Source organism: Heterocephalus glaber, unplaced genomic scaffold (assembly GCF_053883595.1).
Source record: "Heterocephalus glaber isolate CG9 unplaced genomic scaffold, H.glaber_assembly_v1.0 deba00001757, whole genome shotgun sequence".
Taxonomy (NCBI): Eukaryota; Metazoa; Chordata; class Mammalia; order Rodentia; family Bathyergidae; genus Heterocephalus; species Heterocephalus glaber.
Genome location: NW_028258454.1, coordinates 4729206 through 4743008, shown reverse-complemented (window position 1 = coordinate 4743008; position 13803 = coordinate 4729206). Strand labels below are relative to the sequence as shown.

Sequence of the window (13803 nt, the reverse complement as noted above, 5' to 3'; positions counted from 1 at the left end):
TATTTTTTCCCCATTCCCCTGCCCTCCCTTCAACCCCTCCACCCCTCTCTATTTAGAAAATCTTTGTTTCCATTGTTTCATTTTCTCATGTTAATTCCATTCCCTTCTTTTCTTTCCTCCACCCCTCTTGTTTCCCCTTCCCCTTTGCACCTTTTCTTCTTATCCTGTCCTTTTGAAAAAGGTTTTCTACCATGAAATTGATATTTTCTTTAACATACTGAGAATGTCTGTAGAAAAGAAAACAAATTTGCAGATGAAGATGTTATTTAATTAGGATGGCAATCGACACTCCTGTTATTTTCAATTCTCTACATTTTCTGCACATACTTCCTTTTAGCTACTAGAAATATCAAGAAAAAAAAGCCCTAAATGTTCATAGGAAGCCTCTGTGATTACAAAGAAGAGAAAGATAACCAGGCCATGATCACAAATCTTACTTTTCCTATCCTCAACAATGACTGGTTTCACATTAAGTTAGCCAACTAATGACCTTGTTCCTCTTTTGTTATTACAGTTCTTTTAAAAACAAGAAGACATATTTGAGGTGAACTTGTGTGTTTTAATTATATAAGAAAGAAAGAAAGCTAGCATTATATTTACAGAGAGATTTACTTGTAATTCTCCTTTCTTTCAGCCCCTAGAGGCTGTACTTACATGAATGACATTGAATATGCATCTGTTTGTGAAGGGGTAGATAGTGGGGTGGAGTATGGATGTTTATACAACACTGTGGGTTATTATTATTATTATTTTTTTGGAGACAGGGTCTTGCTATGTAGTTCAGGGTGGCCTTGAACTTAGTATGTATCCCAAGCTGACTCCAAATTCTGTGATCCTCTTGCCTCAGCCTCCTAAGTGCTGAGATCACAGGTGCGCACCCCTATGTCTGGCCAATATTGGGTTTTTCATACTTCAAAGGCTTCAAAATTACTTCAGGTGATGAAATTATTGTAAAAATAATTTAGCAGTAAAGAGCGGTGAGCCAGCACTCATTTTTTCCCCTATGCATATTCAGGTTTACATACAAAGGCAGATGTACTGCTATAGTCATATTCTAAGAAGGAAATTCTGAAAAATTTGAGCTGTGTGTATTATCTGCATATGTGACATGAATGTCAAACCAGAAAAATAAATACTGAGATCAGTTCTACAGTATAACACTTCAAAATGTGTAATCATGGAAAACAAACACAGCTGAACAAGTGTTAGGGTTGAATTTTACCATCTTATTTCTATATCAAAACTCTCCCACGTGTTCAAATTTCTCTTGATGGCCATGTGATTGATATATCTATATCTATAGATATACAGATATATCCCAAGCCCGGAACAAACATGATAAATAGGTCTCAACATGTTTTTCTCTGAAGTTAGTAGCTCTCAAAGGGTAGAAATTTGACTCAGCTAGAAGCCTACAGATGAGCAGTTATCTTTACTACCGAAGGCTGTCCACGGCCATGGCACCTTCTGGCAGCTGTCAAGGAGCTTTAAGGCCTCACTCAGATTCTGCTATCATCTTTCTTCTGCTTTCAGTGATCAGGTGTTGGTGACAATCACCTCAGGAGCTTTATGACACTGTGTGCCTTGGTGCCAGAGCCATGCTAGAGCAGGGACAAAGGCTATGGAGTCCTTTCTAAAAAGCCCATATTAGTGAGCCTGATAAGCTTGGCTATGCCTGCTCCCTGCTCCAATCCCCTTCTGAGACCTGACCACAGCAGGAGGCCAGGGGTCCAGTCAGGATGTGCTTTGTCTACACTTGATTCATTTCCCTTCCAGCCAGTTAGTTCATACACACACACACACACACACACACACACACACACACACACACACTATTCCTACTCAGAACCCAGCCCCAGGCATGTTTCTCATAGAGGCTCAGTCAACTACTCCAGGAAAAGTTACTCCTGTCTTTATCCAGTTACGAATTAAAAGTTACAACCCAGCCAAGATGGAGTCACCACAGAGTAGTGTCACTGTACACATCCAAACCAGGAAGAGGGAAAGTTGTGAGACAAACGGCAACCAGAAAGTCAAAGACATATTAACTCCTCAGTCCTTGAAAACACTCACTAATTTGCTTCAACCTGAGAAAAAGTCTTTCCTCAACTCTTACTCAAATCTAGTTTTTCAGGTTTTTGAAAAATGTTAGTGAAACGTTCTTTATTTTGATTTTGATTATCACTACTGTGAGAGGTTACTGTTTCTCATTAATAATTAAAGTTTTAACCACTCTGTGCATTGAATATCTTCTGTGGGTTGGCCTAAATACCACAGACATTTTTCTCCACCACAGAAAACTGTTTTGAGTTAAAAATATCCAATAGGGCTGGGGACACGGCTCAGTGAAAAGGCACCTGTCCAGCATGCATGTGGCCTTGGGTTTGATCCCCGTACCACACACGCACAAAATCAATGAACAGAACACCACAGCAAAACACCCCACTTGCAAACCAGTGTTCGGACCCTCTCATAGCATAGCAGCAATCACACAAATCACACTCACCATTTCTTCAGCAGTAGACGCAGATCCTGTAAGAGCTGAGGCAGGAACGCGAGTGCCAACAGAGGGCGCAGACACAGCCCCGGCAGATGTCAAGGAAGCTAAAGCAGCAGAGGGCACATAGGTGGCACTGGGGACTCCAACCGCCCCTATGGGTGGGGATGGCAGCAGCTGTCCGGGCAGCACCGAGGGCACTGGGGCCACCGAAGGGTCCAAGTGGGCAGAGTGCTCTCTTCCCTGAACACCAGCACCATACTCTTCCTTTTTATTATTTGTGAAATTGGTCCCTATAAATCACAAATTCAGTTCATTAAAATTCTCCCCAGTTAAGATTATTGTTCTCCTCCAATAAAAACATACAATGGTTAAAATTTGATCCTAACAAAAATGTAGATATTTCACTGGAGTCCACTATTTTTTCAGCTAATGCAGTTTCTCATACTAATCAGTTAATGTCACCATTAACCACCAAAGACTGCAGACCACTTACTTCCACATGGGAAAGTGATGACTTGACTGGTCTTTAATAAAAGATTAAAAATAAGCTGGAAGGCTGGGGATTTAGCTCAGTGGTTCTGCATCCTGCCTCACAAGCACAAGACCCTGAGTTCGATCCCCGGTACCATTAAAAAAAAAACCAAAACGCTGGGTGTGGTGGTGCAGGCCTGTAATTCCAGCATGCTGGGAGGCTGAGGCAGGAGGATTGCTGTGAGTTAGAGGCCAGACTGGGCTACATAGTGAGTTTGAGGCCAGCCTGAATTACACAGGGAGATGGGGTCTCAAAAAACAAAAAACAAACAAATAAAAATGACATGTTCATCTGGAACCTCAGTTAAATGTACTGCCATCTTACTATTAGTGATACATATGTCATACAAAGCCTAAGGATCTATATGTCCTTTTGCACTCATACAACTATCCTGATACATGGTCATGTATTTAAATCTTCACAACTACGTTCTGGAATCATTGTACCCCCCTCTTATTTCCACCTATTGCTATTAGCCTAGCAAAAATAGTGTATTTTTATTCTTGACTCTTTTAGCAAATAGCAATAAATCAAGGTATTGTAGCCATCATTACTTTTGACAATGTAAAAGAAATGGTTCTTTTAAAAATTTTTTGAACTGGGGTTTCACTCTGTTGCCCAGGCTGGTTTAGCACTGCTGGGTCATATGAGCCTCCTGCTTTAGCCTCCCAAGTAGCTGAGACTACAGGAATGCACCACTGTGCCAAGCAAGAAATGTGTTCTTGGGTGGGGATGTAGCTTCATGGTACAGCACACATGAGGCATCAGTTTTTTGTTTGTTTGTTTGTTTTAAGAGTAGGAAAGGGGAATAGGAATAGCTCCGGAGAGACAGAAGGGGTCCTGAATGAGTGGCCAATGAGGCCCTTTGTCAGAGGTAATTTATACAGCAAAGTCACAAATGTGTGTATAAGGTGGGTCAAACTATAATCAACCTATAGGATTACAAGTACACCTGCTTAGCTAATATTAATCCAGTAGAGAAGCAGAGCATATAGCAAGGGTATATGGCTGGCATCATTAACCTTGGCTTATGTATGACTTCTAAACAGTAATACTTTGGGAAGGGATGGGTCTAGGTGCTCCGGTCACCCACCTAGGAGTCTGATGCTTATCTGCACTTAATGGACTAGGTAGTACTAATTACAGTATAGCCTCAAGTTCTGCTTATCCCTTAGGGAAGTATAAGCCAGAAGCCTCAGGTTCAAGGCCCAGCACCCTCTAACCCTGAAAAGGTTCTTTCAGTTAGACTATGTAAATCATGTGCACACCTGCACATTTAACTGATCATAGAGACCTCTCATATAGAATCTCTCTGTCACAACTGAAGCTTAACCTTGATTTAAGGAGTGAATGGAGTCTGGTGTGGTGGTGCATGCCTGTAGAGATGCTGAGGTAGGAGGGATTGCAAGTTTGAGTCCAGACTGGGCAATGTAGCAAGACTTTGTCTCAAAATAAAACATATAAAAGGGCTGGGGATATAGCTGAGCATGAAGGCCCTGGGTTCAATCCCTACAGCAACAGCCCCCACTTCCCCACACACAAAAGAGTAAATGGTATCAGCTTCCAAAAGCAAGGATAAAGGAGTTCTTCCATTTTAGATTCATTTCTCCCTCAGCATTAGAATGCAGTCAATTTCCACTTAAGACCACATCTTTGTGGTACGAAACAGCAGTATGAGGGTTTGCAAATTCAACGAGATGTTTCAGAATTCTGAATGGAAGACATTATGTAGGTCCTATAAGTAAATGTCGTCTTTTCATCCAGAAAGTTGGGCTTATGTATCAGTCATTTTCTTAAACTATCTGTGTATAAAAGAATCATAGTTGCTTTGCTAACAAAGTTTGGTGATGGTTACAGTGCCTAGATCCTTTTAAACCCTCTGATGAAAGGGACTGATTCAATATAAGACAGCACTGGTTTTTGTTTTTCGTTTTTTTGCTTAGATTCTTTTATTGGTACATTTTAGGTACACAATACGTTTACATTTATCGTTGGGTGCCTGTACCTGTACATGATGTATCTTTTTTTTTTTGGTACTGGGGATCGAACTCAGGTCCTTGCACTTGTGCAGCAGGCGCCAAAAGCACTGAGCTAAATCCCCGGCCTACATGATGTATCTTGTTTCTTATTTTTTCCCCATTACCTGTGCGCCCTTCACCCCCTCCATCCTTCACCCCCTCCACCCTTCTCTATTTACAAAGACTTTGTTTCCATTTTATTTTTATTCTCATTATTTTTCCTTTCCCTTCTTTCCTTTCCCCTTCCCCTCCTACTTCCCCTATCCCTTTGGACTTTTTCTTCCTATTTCAAATTACCAATTATTCATTTCAATCCTTATTTACACTTTCAGTTTCTCACACTAGAGAAACTGTTTGGTATTTACACATGTGTGTCCTATTTATTTCACCTAAGAGTATGGCCTCAATATGCATCAATTTAGCTATAAATGTCTCTAGTTTCTCATTCTTTATGGCTGAGTAGTACTCCATTTTATAAAAAAAACCACATCTTCTTTATCCAGTCTTCAGTTGATGGGCACTTGGGCTGTTTCCAAGGTTTAGAAAATAGCACTGTTTTAAATGTGAAAACAATGTGCATGTGCACACACACACGCACACACACGGAGTTTTAACATGTTTTTGATGGAATGTGATACTAAGTGTCTGTCTTTCAGCAGTGGCAGACATTACCAGTACAGAATTGAGGTCAGGTCTGGCCAGGGATAGCCCGGAAGAGAGGCGAGTGACCAACTCTCCTAAGGTGGCTTCACTTATGGGTTTTCTGTTTATGAGATGACAGTTAAGTTTAATAGTAATTATTCCCCCTTTAATGGGGCTGCTTTTTTTCATAGTTGTAATTTTGTTCTGTGCCTAAAATTGCTTGAAAAATTGGCAGGTATCATTTTAAGGTTATTTTTTATCATCAAATTCTGCCTTCTTCATAAAATCTCTAATTTATAATCTGTAAGATTTGAGAGTAACATACAACATGAGATTCCTGGGAGATTATTGACAACAGAGAACTGGGACAAACAAAAAAAAAATTAAAAAGCTATTTAATAGGACAGTTATATTAAAGTACCTTGCATTATTAAAAAGTGCATTATATAAAAAAACAATTGTTTTAATGGGAGAAAGGGGGCCAGAAGTATTTATTTCTTATGAGAATTTAAAAATTAATAATGTTATAATAATTATTGTTATAATTAATAAGATGTTATAAAATCTAAATCCAACAAGCATAGCCAGCATTACATTACAATGAGCTTTCACCTATGGTACCAACATTACTACAGTTTGTACTTTACTATTTTTGTCCTCTTTATCATTCATTGTTATGACAAACAATGCCCCAGATCACTTAAAACAGTTGGGTTCTCAGAGAATGCATTTGGTACATACGAAGGAAGACTTCAGAGAAAGTCTTAAAAGGAATGAAACAAATCATGCTGTGTAACTGTCAGAATATGTTTTCTTTCTAAATATCAGGCCTATTGGTCTGAAAGAGACATATCTGTATTTAAATTTAAATTTTAAGATGGTAAACTTACTAAGGCAGTAAAAAACTAACCTCATTGCCTTCTTAAGTAAGTTGTGAAAAACAGTTTTTTTGTAATTGAATGTGATTAGTTCTAGTGAGGACTAGTCAACCCAATGTCTCTTCCAAATACACAAATCCTTGATTCAGTACTTGTAACCTTCTAATAATTAGAACTGAAACACATTATTTTATCATTGAGGGTGGTGAGTTGGTTTTCAGCACTGATCCTCAAATAAAAGACTATTTACTGGAGAAATCAAGTTCTTATTCAAGTATTAAGAAGCTAAACAATTCAGCCTTGAGTTTCTATGATTACGAGTTTCTAATGCACATATGGGCCGCACACCATGCCTGATTCTCATAGAACAGTGATGGTGAGCCTTTTAGAGCTTTCAGTGATAGCAAACAGCCTGCTGAGGCATGTGTGCCATAGGTTCACCACCATCACAGAAAGATTTGCCCAAACTCACTGTCACCACAACACACGTGAATTAAATATTAAATGTCTGTTGGTGCCATAAAATGGGGGCATGAGAAGCACAGAGAAGTTATTCATAGGATTGAAATCATGTTCAGGATGTTACATAATCAAACTGTCTCAATGACATGTAAGCCAAGTCCAAAGAGGATTTAATGTGAGGGAACACTGCAAAGATGATCATGCATTTGATCTGAAGCTTGGGAGGCTGACTGGAATTAAGACAATAATTACATTTTACCAGCTACGTGTTAAGAGTATATTTTGGTGTTTAAAGTTTTTTTGTGGATTTCACTGTACAAAGAACCCCTCTGAAGCAGGGAAAGAAGGTTTATATTGTCTGGCTTCTCTGGAGAAGGAATCTAAGGCCCCACTGTACATGGGCGGCAAAGCGTTCTGGTCATGTGCTCTTCTAAGCTATTCTGACAAAACCACCACATGAACACTCAGATTCCAGGAGATGTAAGAAGTATAGTTAGTTTCTTTTTTTTTTTTTTTAAGATAGGGTCTTGCTATGTAGTTTGGGCTGTCCTTAAACTTATTATGTAGCCCATGCTGGCCTGGAACTTGCAGGGATCCTCCCATCTCAGCCTCCCAAGTGCTGGGATTACAGGCATGAGCCACCATGACTGGCTGAAATGTAGTTAGTTTTAATAGGACTTTTTTTGGAAAAAAATTATTTTACTGACTTCTATAGATAAGCTTATATTTAGATCTGTTGAAAATGAGTTTAGTTAGGACTCTTTCAAATTAGAAGAAAAGCTCTTTCTAAAATGGGAAACCATGAATAGGCAAGAAATAGTAAACAAAGTAGTTCAAGAAATTTGGCTATTTAGGAAAAAAGCAAAAAATAGAAAGTTCCTATTTAGAGGTATTAAAATTACTAGTTAAAAGAACTGTAAAATAATGTTCTACATTAAAAGTATTACTTTAACCTTTAGCTTAAGAACTGACAGTGTACTTGATCTGATTTAAGGTAACATAAGTAACTATGACTGAGCTAAGTTTCACAGTAAAACTGAAAATGACATCAGGAAGCTAAACAGCACCCACATGAGATATATCCACTGCAGATTAGTACTGTAGACCATACTAATCACTACAATTGTCTTAAATTCTTTTTTGAAAATACCAGAGAATCAATACTAACCTGCATCATTTCTGTTCTGAAATATAGTCATGGCTTCTAGATTTAATGCACATACCCCCCTCATGAACGCTTTCTTCATGGAATCTTCAAAGTGTTCTTTCTCTTGTTGCATTTTCTGAATCTCGGCTTTTGCATTTTCCAAAGCTCCAGATAACTAAAATAATTTGAAAAAAAGAAAAATATCTGAGACACAAGAGTATTACTGTTAAAAATATAAACACACTGTGAGGTTATTCTTATATAAAATACTAAAAACAGTTTGCTATATACCTCTTGTGCTATGTAACTCAATTTAGTTGCATTTTATACCGACTGTCTTCATCAACAAACTATTTTCATCCCTAACCATAAAGTCAAGGTTCAAATAAGTTGAATTTTATACCAGTTTCGCTGAACATTGTCAGTGTATTTTCTCTATATAAAAATATGTCATTTTTACCATAAAACTTTTATGTAGGATATTAAACAAAATAATTTATTTAATGAGCCACAGATACCCTGATTCCTTGTGGAAAAAAACAAAACAAAAACAAAACCCTAAATGCAACATGTACAGAAGTTTAAGAAAGTGAATGTTACCTACAGAATTTAAAGTGCAGAGTGGATTTAGGGTATAGCCCATTTTCCCCCTGGACCAAACATACAGGGACTACATTTTTGCATGTCACTTGAATTGGACAAAATTATTTGTATTATGATATTTATTTTTAATATTAAGAATTTAGTGCCATAATGGTAAATTTTCCTTATAATATTTATTTCATGAAGTCTACTACATTTTTCAGATTGTTCTAATTTCATTTTAGGTCCTAAATATTTTCCCATGTAAACAGTATTAATTTTATTAAAAAGTCAAAGGAAAATAATTTCAATGTATGTGCATCTGCTTTATACTAACTTTTTTTTTCTTTTTGAGACAGGGTCTCCCTATGTAGTTCAGGGGCTGGCCTCAAACTTGCAGCAATCCTCCTGCCTCTGCCTCCCAGGTGCTGGGATTACTGGCATTCACCACCATGCCTGGCTATACCAACCTTATAAGAATACAATTTAAATATGAGGATAAAATCTTTAAAAAAAATTTTTTTGGCTATATAGAGTAAAAAGAGAAACCTAACTATAAATTAATAATGAATCCACTCATCTTTCTGATTGCATTAAAAGAAAGTGAAATATAAGAGGTTACCATAGCAACTTTGGTCTCATAATCATTGGAAATCTGGATGCAAACTTCTTCAGCTCTTGCTTGACAAGCTCGCTCTACCACTTCTTTCCACTGTCTTTGTATGAGAGAATGCCAGCCCTTCCAGACTTTCTTCAGTAATGTTCTCTGGAAGTACTGATCAGCTAGTTTACCTTCATAAACCTAAACAAAAGGAACATACAACCTCAAAACCACAGTGGACTGGTGGATGTACTGGTGGTAATAGCAGACATGCACAGTGGTAAGTGTATACACAGGATCATTCAACCCTAGTCAACCATACTGTTCTCAAACTGCACCTGGGAGGACAGGCTTACTGGGTAGGAAACAGGCCTTGGTCACATGTGGGGGATGGGAAAAGCCAGACCTGCCTCACCCCTCCAACATAGCTTAATGCAGCTAATCTGGTTTGGGGAAAAACATAAACCCAAATCAAAGAAAATGAGAAACTTGCCAATTTAGCTATGAATTTGCATGACCTTTTAAATAAATATTTGTTCTTGATATGGCTCACTTGACAAATAACTTTCAAAGCATGGCACACTCATTTTAAACAACTTGTTTCAACATAATGAAGGTAGAGCTCAGCCATTGGGATTAATTAAAACACAAAAGCACTAGGAAATACTCATGCTAGTTAACCTGGAATGTCAATGTGGCTGGATCAAGAGGCTCTGGAAGTTGATTAGATGGTGCACTGAGGCCCTCACAGCTGAATGAAGGCCTGGGTGGAGGTCAAAGATCACTGAAGGTGTAACCTAGTAGAGTGCATTCTCATCATGGCCCCTTCCCCTTGCCTGGCCCCTCCCCTGCTCTCTGTTCCTGGCCGGGTGTGTGTGTGTGTGTGTGTGTGTGTGTGTGTGTGTGTGTGTTAAGGAACTTTCCTGTATCACAACTTCTGCTATGGGCATTTGTGCCTTGGAAACAGTTATCCTGGGCTGAAATGTGAGTGAAGTAAACCTCTTTTTCTTTAAGCTGCCAGTGTCAGTTATTTTTTCCCAGCACAGAAAGCTGACTGATACAAATCCTTAAAGAGAAATTCTATTCCATGATAACAATAACTTTTTCCTAAATACATACTAATTTCTTGGAAGCTAACATACAGAAACTACTCCAAGCTCACAGGAACATACATACATGGAAATATTTATATGCTTCCCTTATACTTATGACTCTCTCTCTCTCTCTCTCTCTCATGTTTTTCTACTTTGAGGTCAGTTCACTATTTTTATATATTGATTCAATTCTTATTAAACTAAAGATGTTCAGGTTTAAATTACTCATTTAATTTTTTTAAAAATTAATTTTTTAAATAAAAAAATCAAATCCAGGCATGGCTTTTTCAATTCTCATGCTAAGAGAAATTTGCACAACATTTGCAGTATTTTTAATGTGTGAATAGTAATATCTTTTAATAAAAAGGTTGTATTCAGGTATTTTTTTAAGAAAGGGTCTTGCTATGTTGCCCAGCTGCCTAAAAATGGACTAAAGCTATTCTCCTGCCTCAGCTTCTTGAGTAGCTGAGACTACAGGTGCATGGCACTGCTCTGGCCCAGGTAAACAATACAGAAGCATATGATACAATTAAGATTATAAACTATTTTTCCATATAACCATATCTGAGGTCAAATCTCCTAAAGAAGGCGCATTACAAAGACATTTATAATTCAGGCACAATCCTTATTAAACTACGAAGAAGTAGTAAATGCTGTATCTATCATAATGCATTTGTCTATAGAATCTGAGAAGTGTTTTTTGCAAACTATATAAAAATCAAATTGCTTTCAAATAAGAGAAACAATATCATGAATTCATTTTGACTAGGAAACGCATCTTTCTTTGCTTGAACAAGAGTTTTGGTAAGTGCTCTGTTATGGTTTAGATTGCGAATGTCTCCCCAGACTTCATGTGTTCAGAGGTGGGAATTTTGGGGTTATAGCTGACTGCTGTTAGGAGATGGGGTCTGGCTGCACGAGATGGTCACTGGAGTATGACTGGAAGGGTGCATCTCCGTGCCTGGCTCCTTCCTGCTCTACTTCCTGCCTGCCATGACATGAGCAGCTTTCCTCTGCCAGACACCTGCACCATGCCCTTCCTGCCTTGGAGCTGGCCAACCATGGACTGAATTCTCTAAAAGCCATGAGTCCAAATAAACCTCTCCTCCTTTAAGTTGTGAGTGTAGGGGACTGCGTGTCAGCAATGGGTAAGTGCCTAAACAGGATCCGAAACCTTTTTCAGAAGTCTAATACTGGTCAGAGATCTTGTCTTTATTTAAACTTACATCCTGTCTGGATTTGACATGGCCAATCTGCCAGTGGAAGAATGTTCGCATCAACTCTATCCTTTCCTTTTGTTTGCTGATGGCATGAGACAAGCTGGAAATCACCTGTAAAGGGCAATGAACCTAATTATTGTGATATTACAATAATAATTGGTAAAGTGATTTTCTCATATATCAAAAAGTGCTAAAGAGAATAGCTATGAGTCCCTACTGTATTCATCTAGTTAGCTTCATTATTATTATTAAAAAGACCACAAAAATTCACCATGTGAATACACTACATATTAACAAATAAAGGCGAATAAGAGGAAACTGTCATTGTGTACATATTTTGTTCATAACCAACACAATTTTCTGTATATGAAAATTAATATAGTTATTGAGATTTAATTCAGGAAAACAATTGTACATTTGAAAGTTTAGCTACATATACAAATTCACTACACTTGTGAGCAGGGATAGGTTTTAAATATCTTCTAGTCATTTGTACTTTCTATCTTGGTACAGGAATTTTTCAATAACTGTTTAACAATTTTGCAGTTTAAGAATTTTATAAAAGCAAATAGTGCATTTTGATATGCTTCCTCAGTGATATTATTTTTGTTCTGAAAGAAATGAAGGCCTTTAAATCCTAAGATAACATTCTCACAAAGAACTGAATAATTGAAAATGACCATATTAAAAAGATATTTAGTGAACTGGGACACATTTACCAAGAGACATTTGTTACTGTTGTTCTTTTCAAAAGAGGAAATGGCACACATTCTAAGATAACTGTTATATTCTATTCTTAAGCTGGATGGCAGTTCACTTTATTCATCTTCATAAATTCAACATAATGTGAAAACTTAAAATTTTAGAACAGGGTTTTTTGAAAGTAATAGAGAAAATGACTAACATTAGTGTCTATTCATTCAGAAAACAAACCAAACAAGATGTGCAATTTTATACCCTGTAAAATGAAGTATGTGTATATTTTAAAAACACACAATCTTCATCTAGTTCACTGAAACGCCTTGGTGGTGTTTCCTTTGACCAGCAGCTGAGGTGTCTGCTTGAGTCCCTCTTCTCTGGAAGCTGCTACCCTCCATCCGTGAACTGCAGAAATTTGTTGCCCAGCTGCTTTGCTCAAGGTGCTATCAGGAGGCAAAAGACTAGCAGAGACTTGAACTCTACTCTCAAGATCTCAAGAGGCAACAAAGTGAAAGTAGGGACGGTTTCTGTGTTTATCTTCAGTAGTAAAGAAAGAGAATTTGAGGTACTTAAAATATTCCCTAAAAGGACAGTTTAAAATGTAGGTAATATTTATTCCATGATGTTCTTTAAAGGGCAGGTAGAATGGAAAAAAGGTTAGAAAGATAAAGACCAGTGCGCTTGTATTTAGCAGACCCTCTTAAAACCTGAACACCAAAGCCAAAGTAAAGATAAAATGGCATCACGCTGACATGTTTAGGAAGAATACATCCTATGGCTAGGCACTCATTTTTCTATCAGTTTCTGAAGCAACTTCCTGTTTATATCTTATATGACCTAAATAATCATCAGTTCTTAGAACTTTTTACTTAGTGAAACATTTACTGAATCTCAATCAAAATGAGATATTAAGCTAGCCATGGTGGCACAAGCCTGTAATCTCATCCCTCAGGAGGCTATGGCAGGAGGATTGCTTTGAGTTCAAGGCCAGCCTGGGCTTCGCAGTGAGTTCAAGGCCAGCCTGGAACACACAGCAAGATCCTGTCTCAAAAAAAAACAACAACAACAGAGAGACATAAGAAGACCTCATCTTTTCTCCTAATGGAAATTTCAAAGGCTTTCTGCAGCTCCTTCAAGTCATTGATCTGGCTGCACAGTTGCTTTACATGTGCTGCATGTTTTTCCTTCTCTTTTTTCATTTCCATTCGGTGCCAGTCAATAAAATTAAGTCTCCATTTGCTTAGTTCAGATATAATGTTTGTCTGAAAAATAAATGTACAACAATTAAGTAGTTCTTCCTTAATACCACTTCAAACTGAAATTTAAAAAAATTTAAAAATCACAGCAAGCAGTCAACAAAACATGTAAAAAGTCATTTAACACACTAATGATGATGTATGCAAGTTCAACAGTCATGGCTCTTTGTGG

The 13803-nt window shown here is 37.7% G+C and overlaps 1 protein-coding gene across 9 annotated transcripts in view; it reads right to left on the bottom strand.

The window, feature by feature from the left end:
- Nucleotides 1–13803, bottom strand: part of LOC101698489 (centrosomal protein POC5) — a 73228-nt gene that overhangs the window by 43477 nt on the left and 15948 nt on the right. For 8 of the 9 annotated variants that reach the window (XR_015447392.1, XR_015447391.1, XM_087201197.1 and 5 more), the window contains 5 exons: nt 13461–13637; nt 11683–11787; nt 9384–9563; nt 8201–8354; nt 2507–2790 (listed from right to left, as the gene is read on the bottom strand). Coding sequence is in view for 7 of the 9 variants with exons in the window: in XM_087201197.1 (XP_087057323.1) it covers nt 2507–2790; nt 8201–8354; nt 9384–9563; nt 11683–11787; nt 13461–13637 (900 nt within the window). In the remaining 2 variants the exon portion in view is untranslated. The remainder of the gene's footprint in view (nt 1–2506; nt 2791–8200; nt 8355–9383; nt 9564–11682; nt 11788–13460; nt 13638–13803) is intronic. The other variant, XM_087201198.1, reaches the window with a different exon arrangement.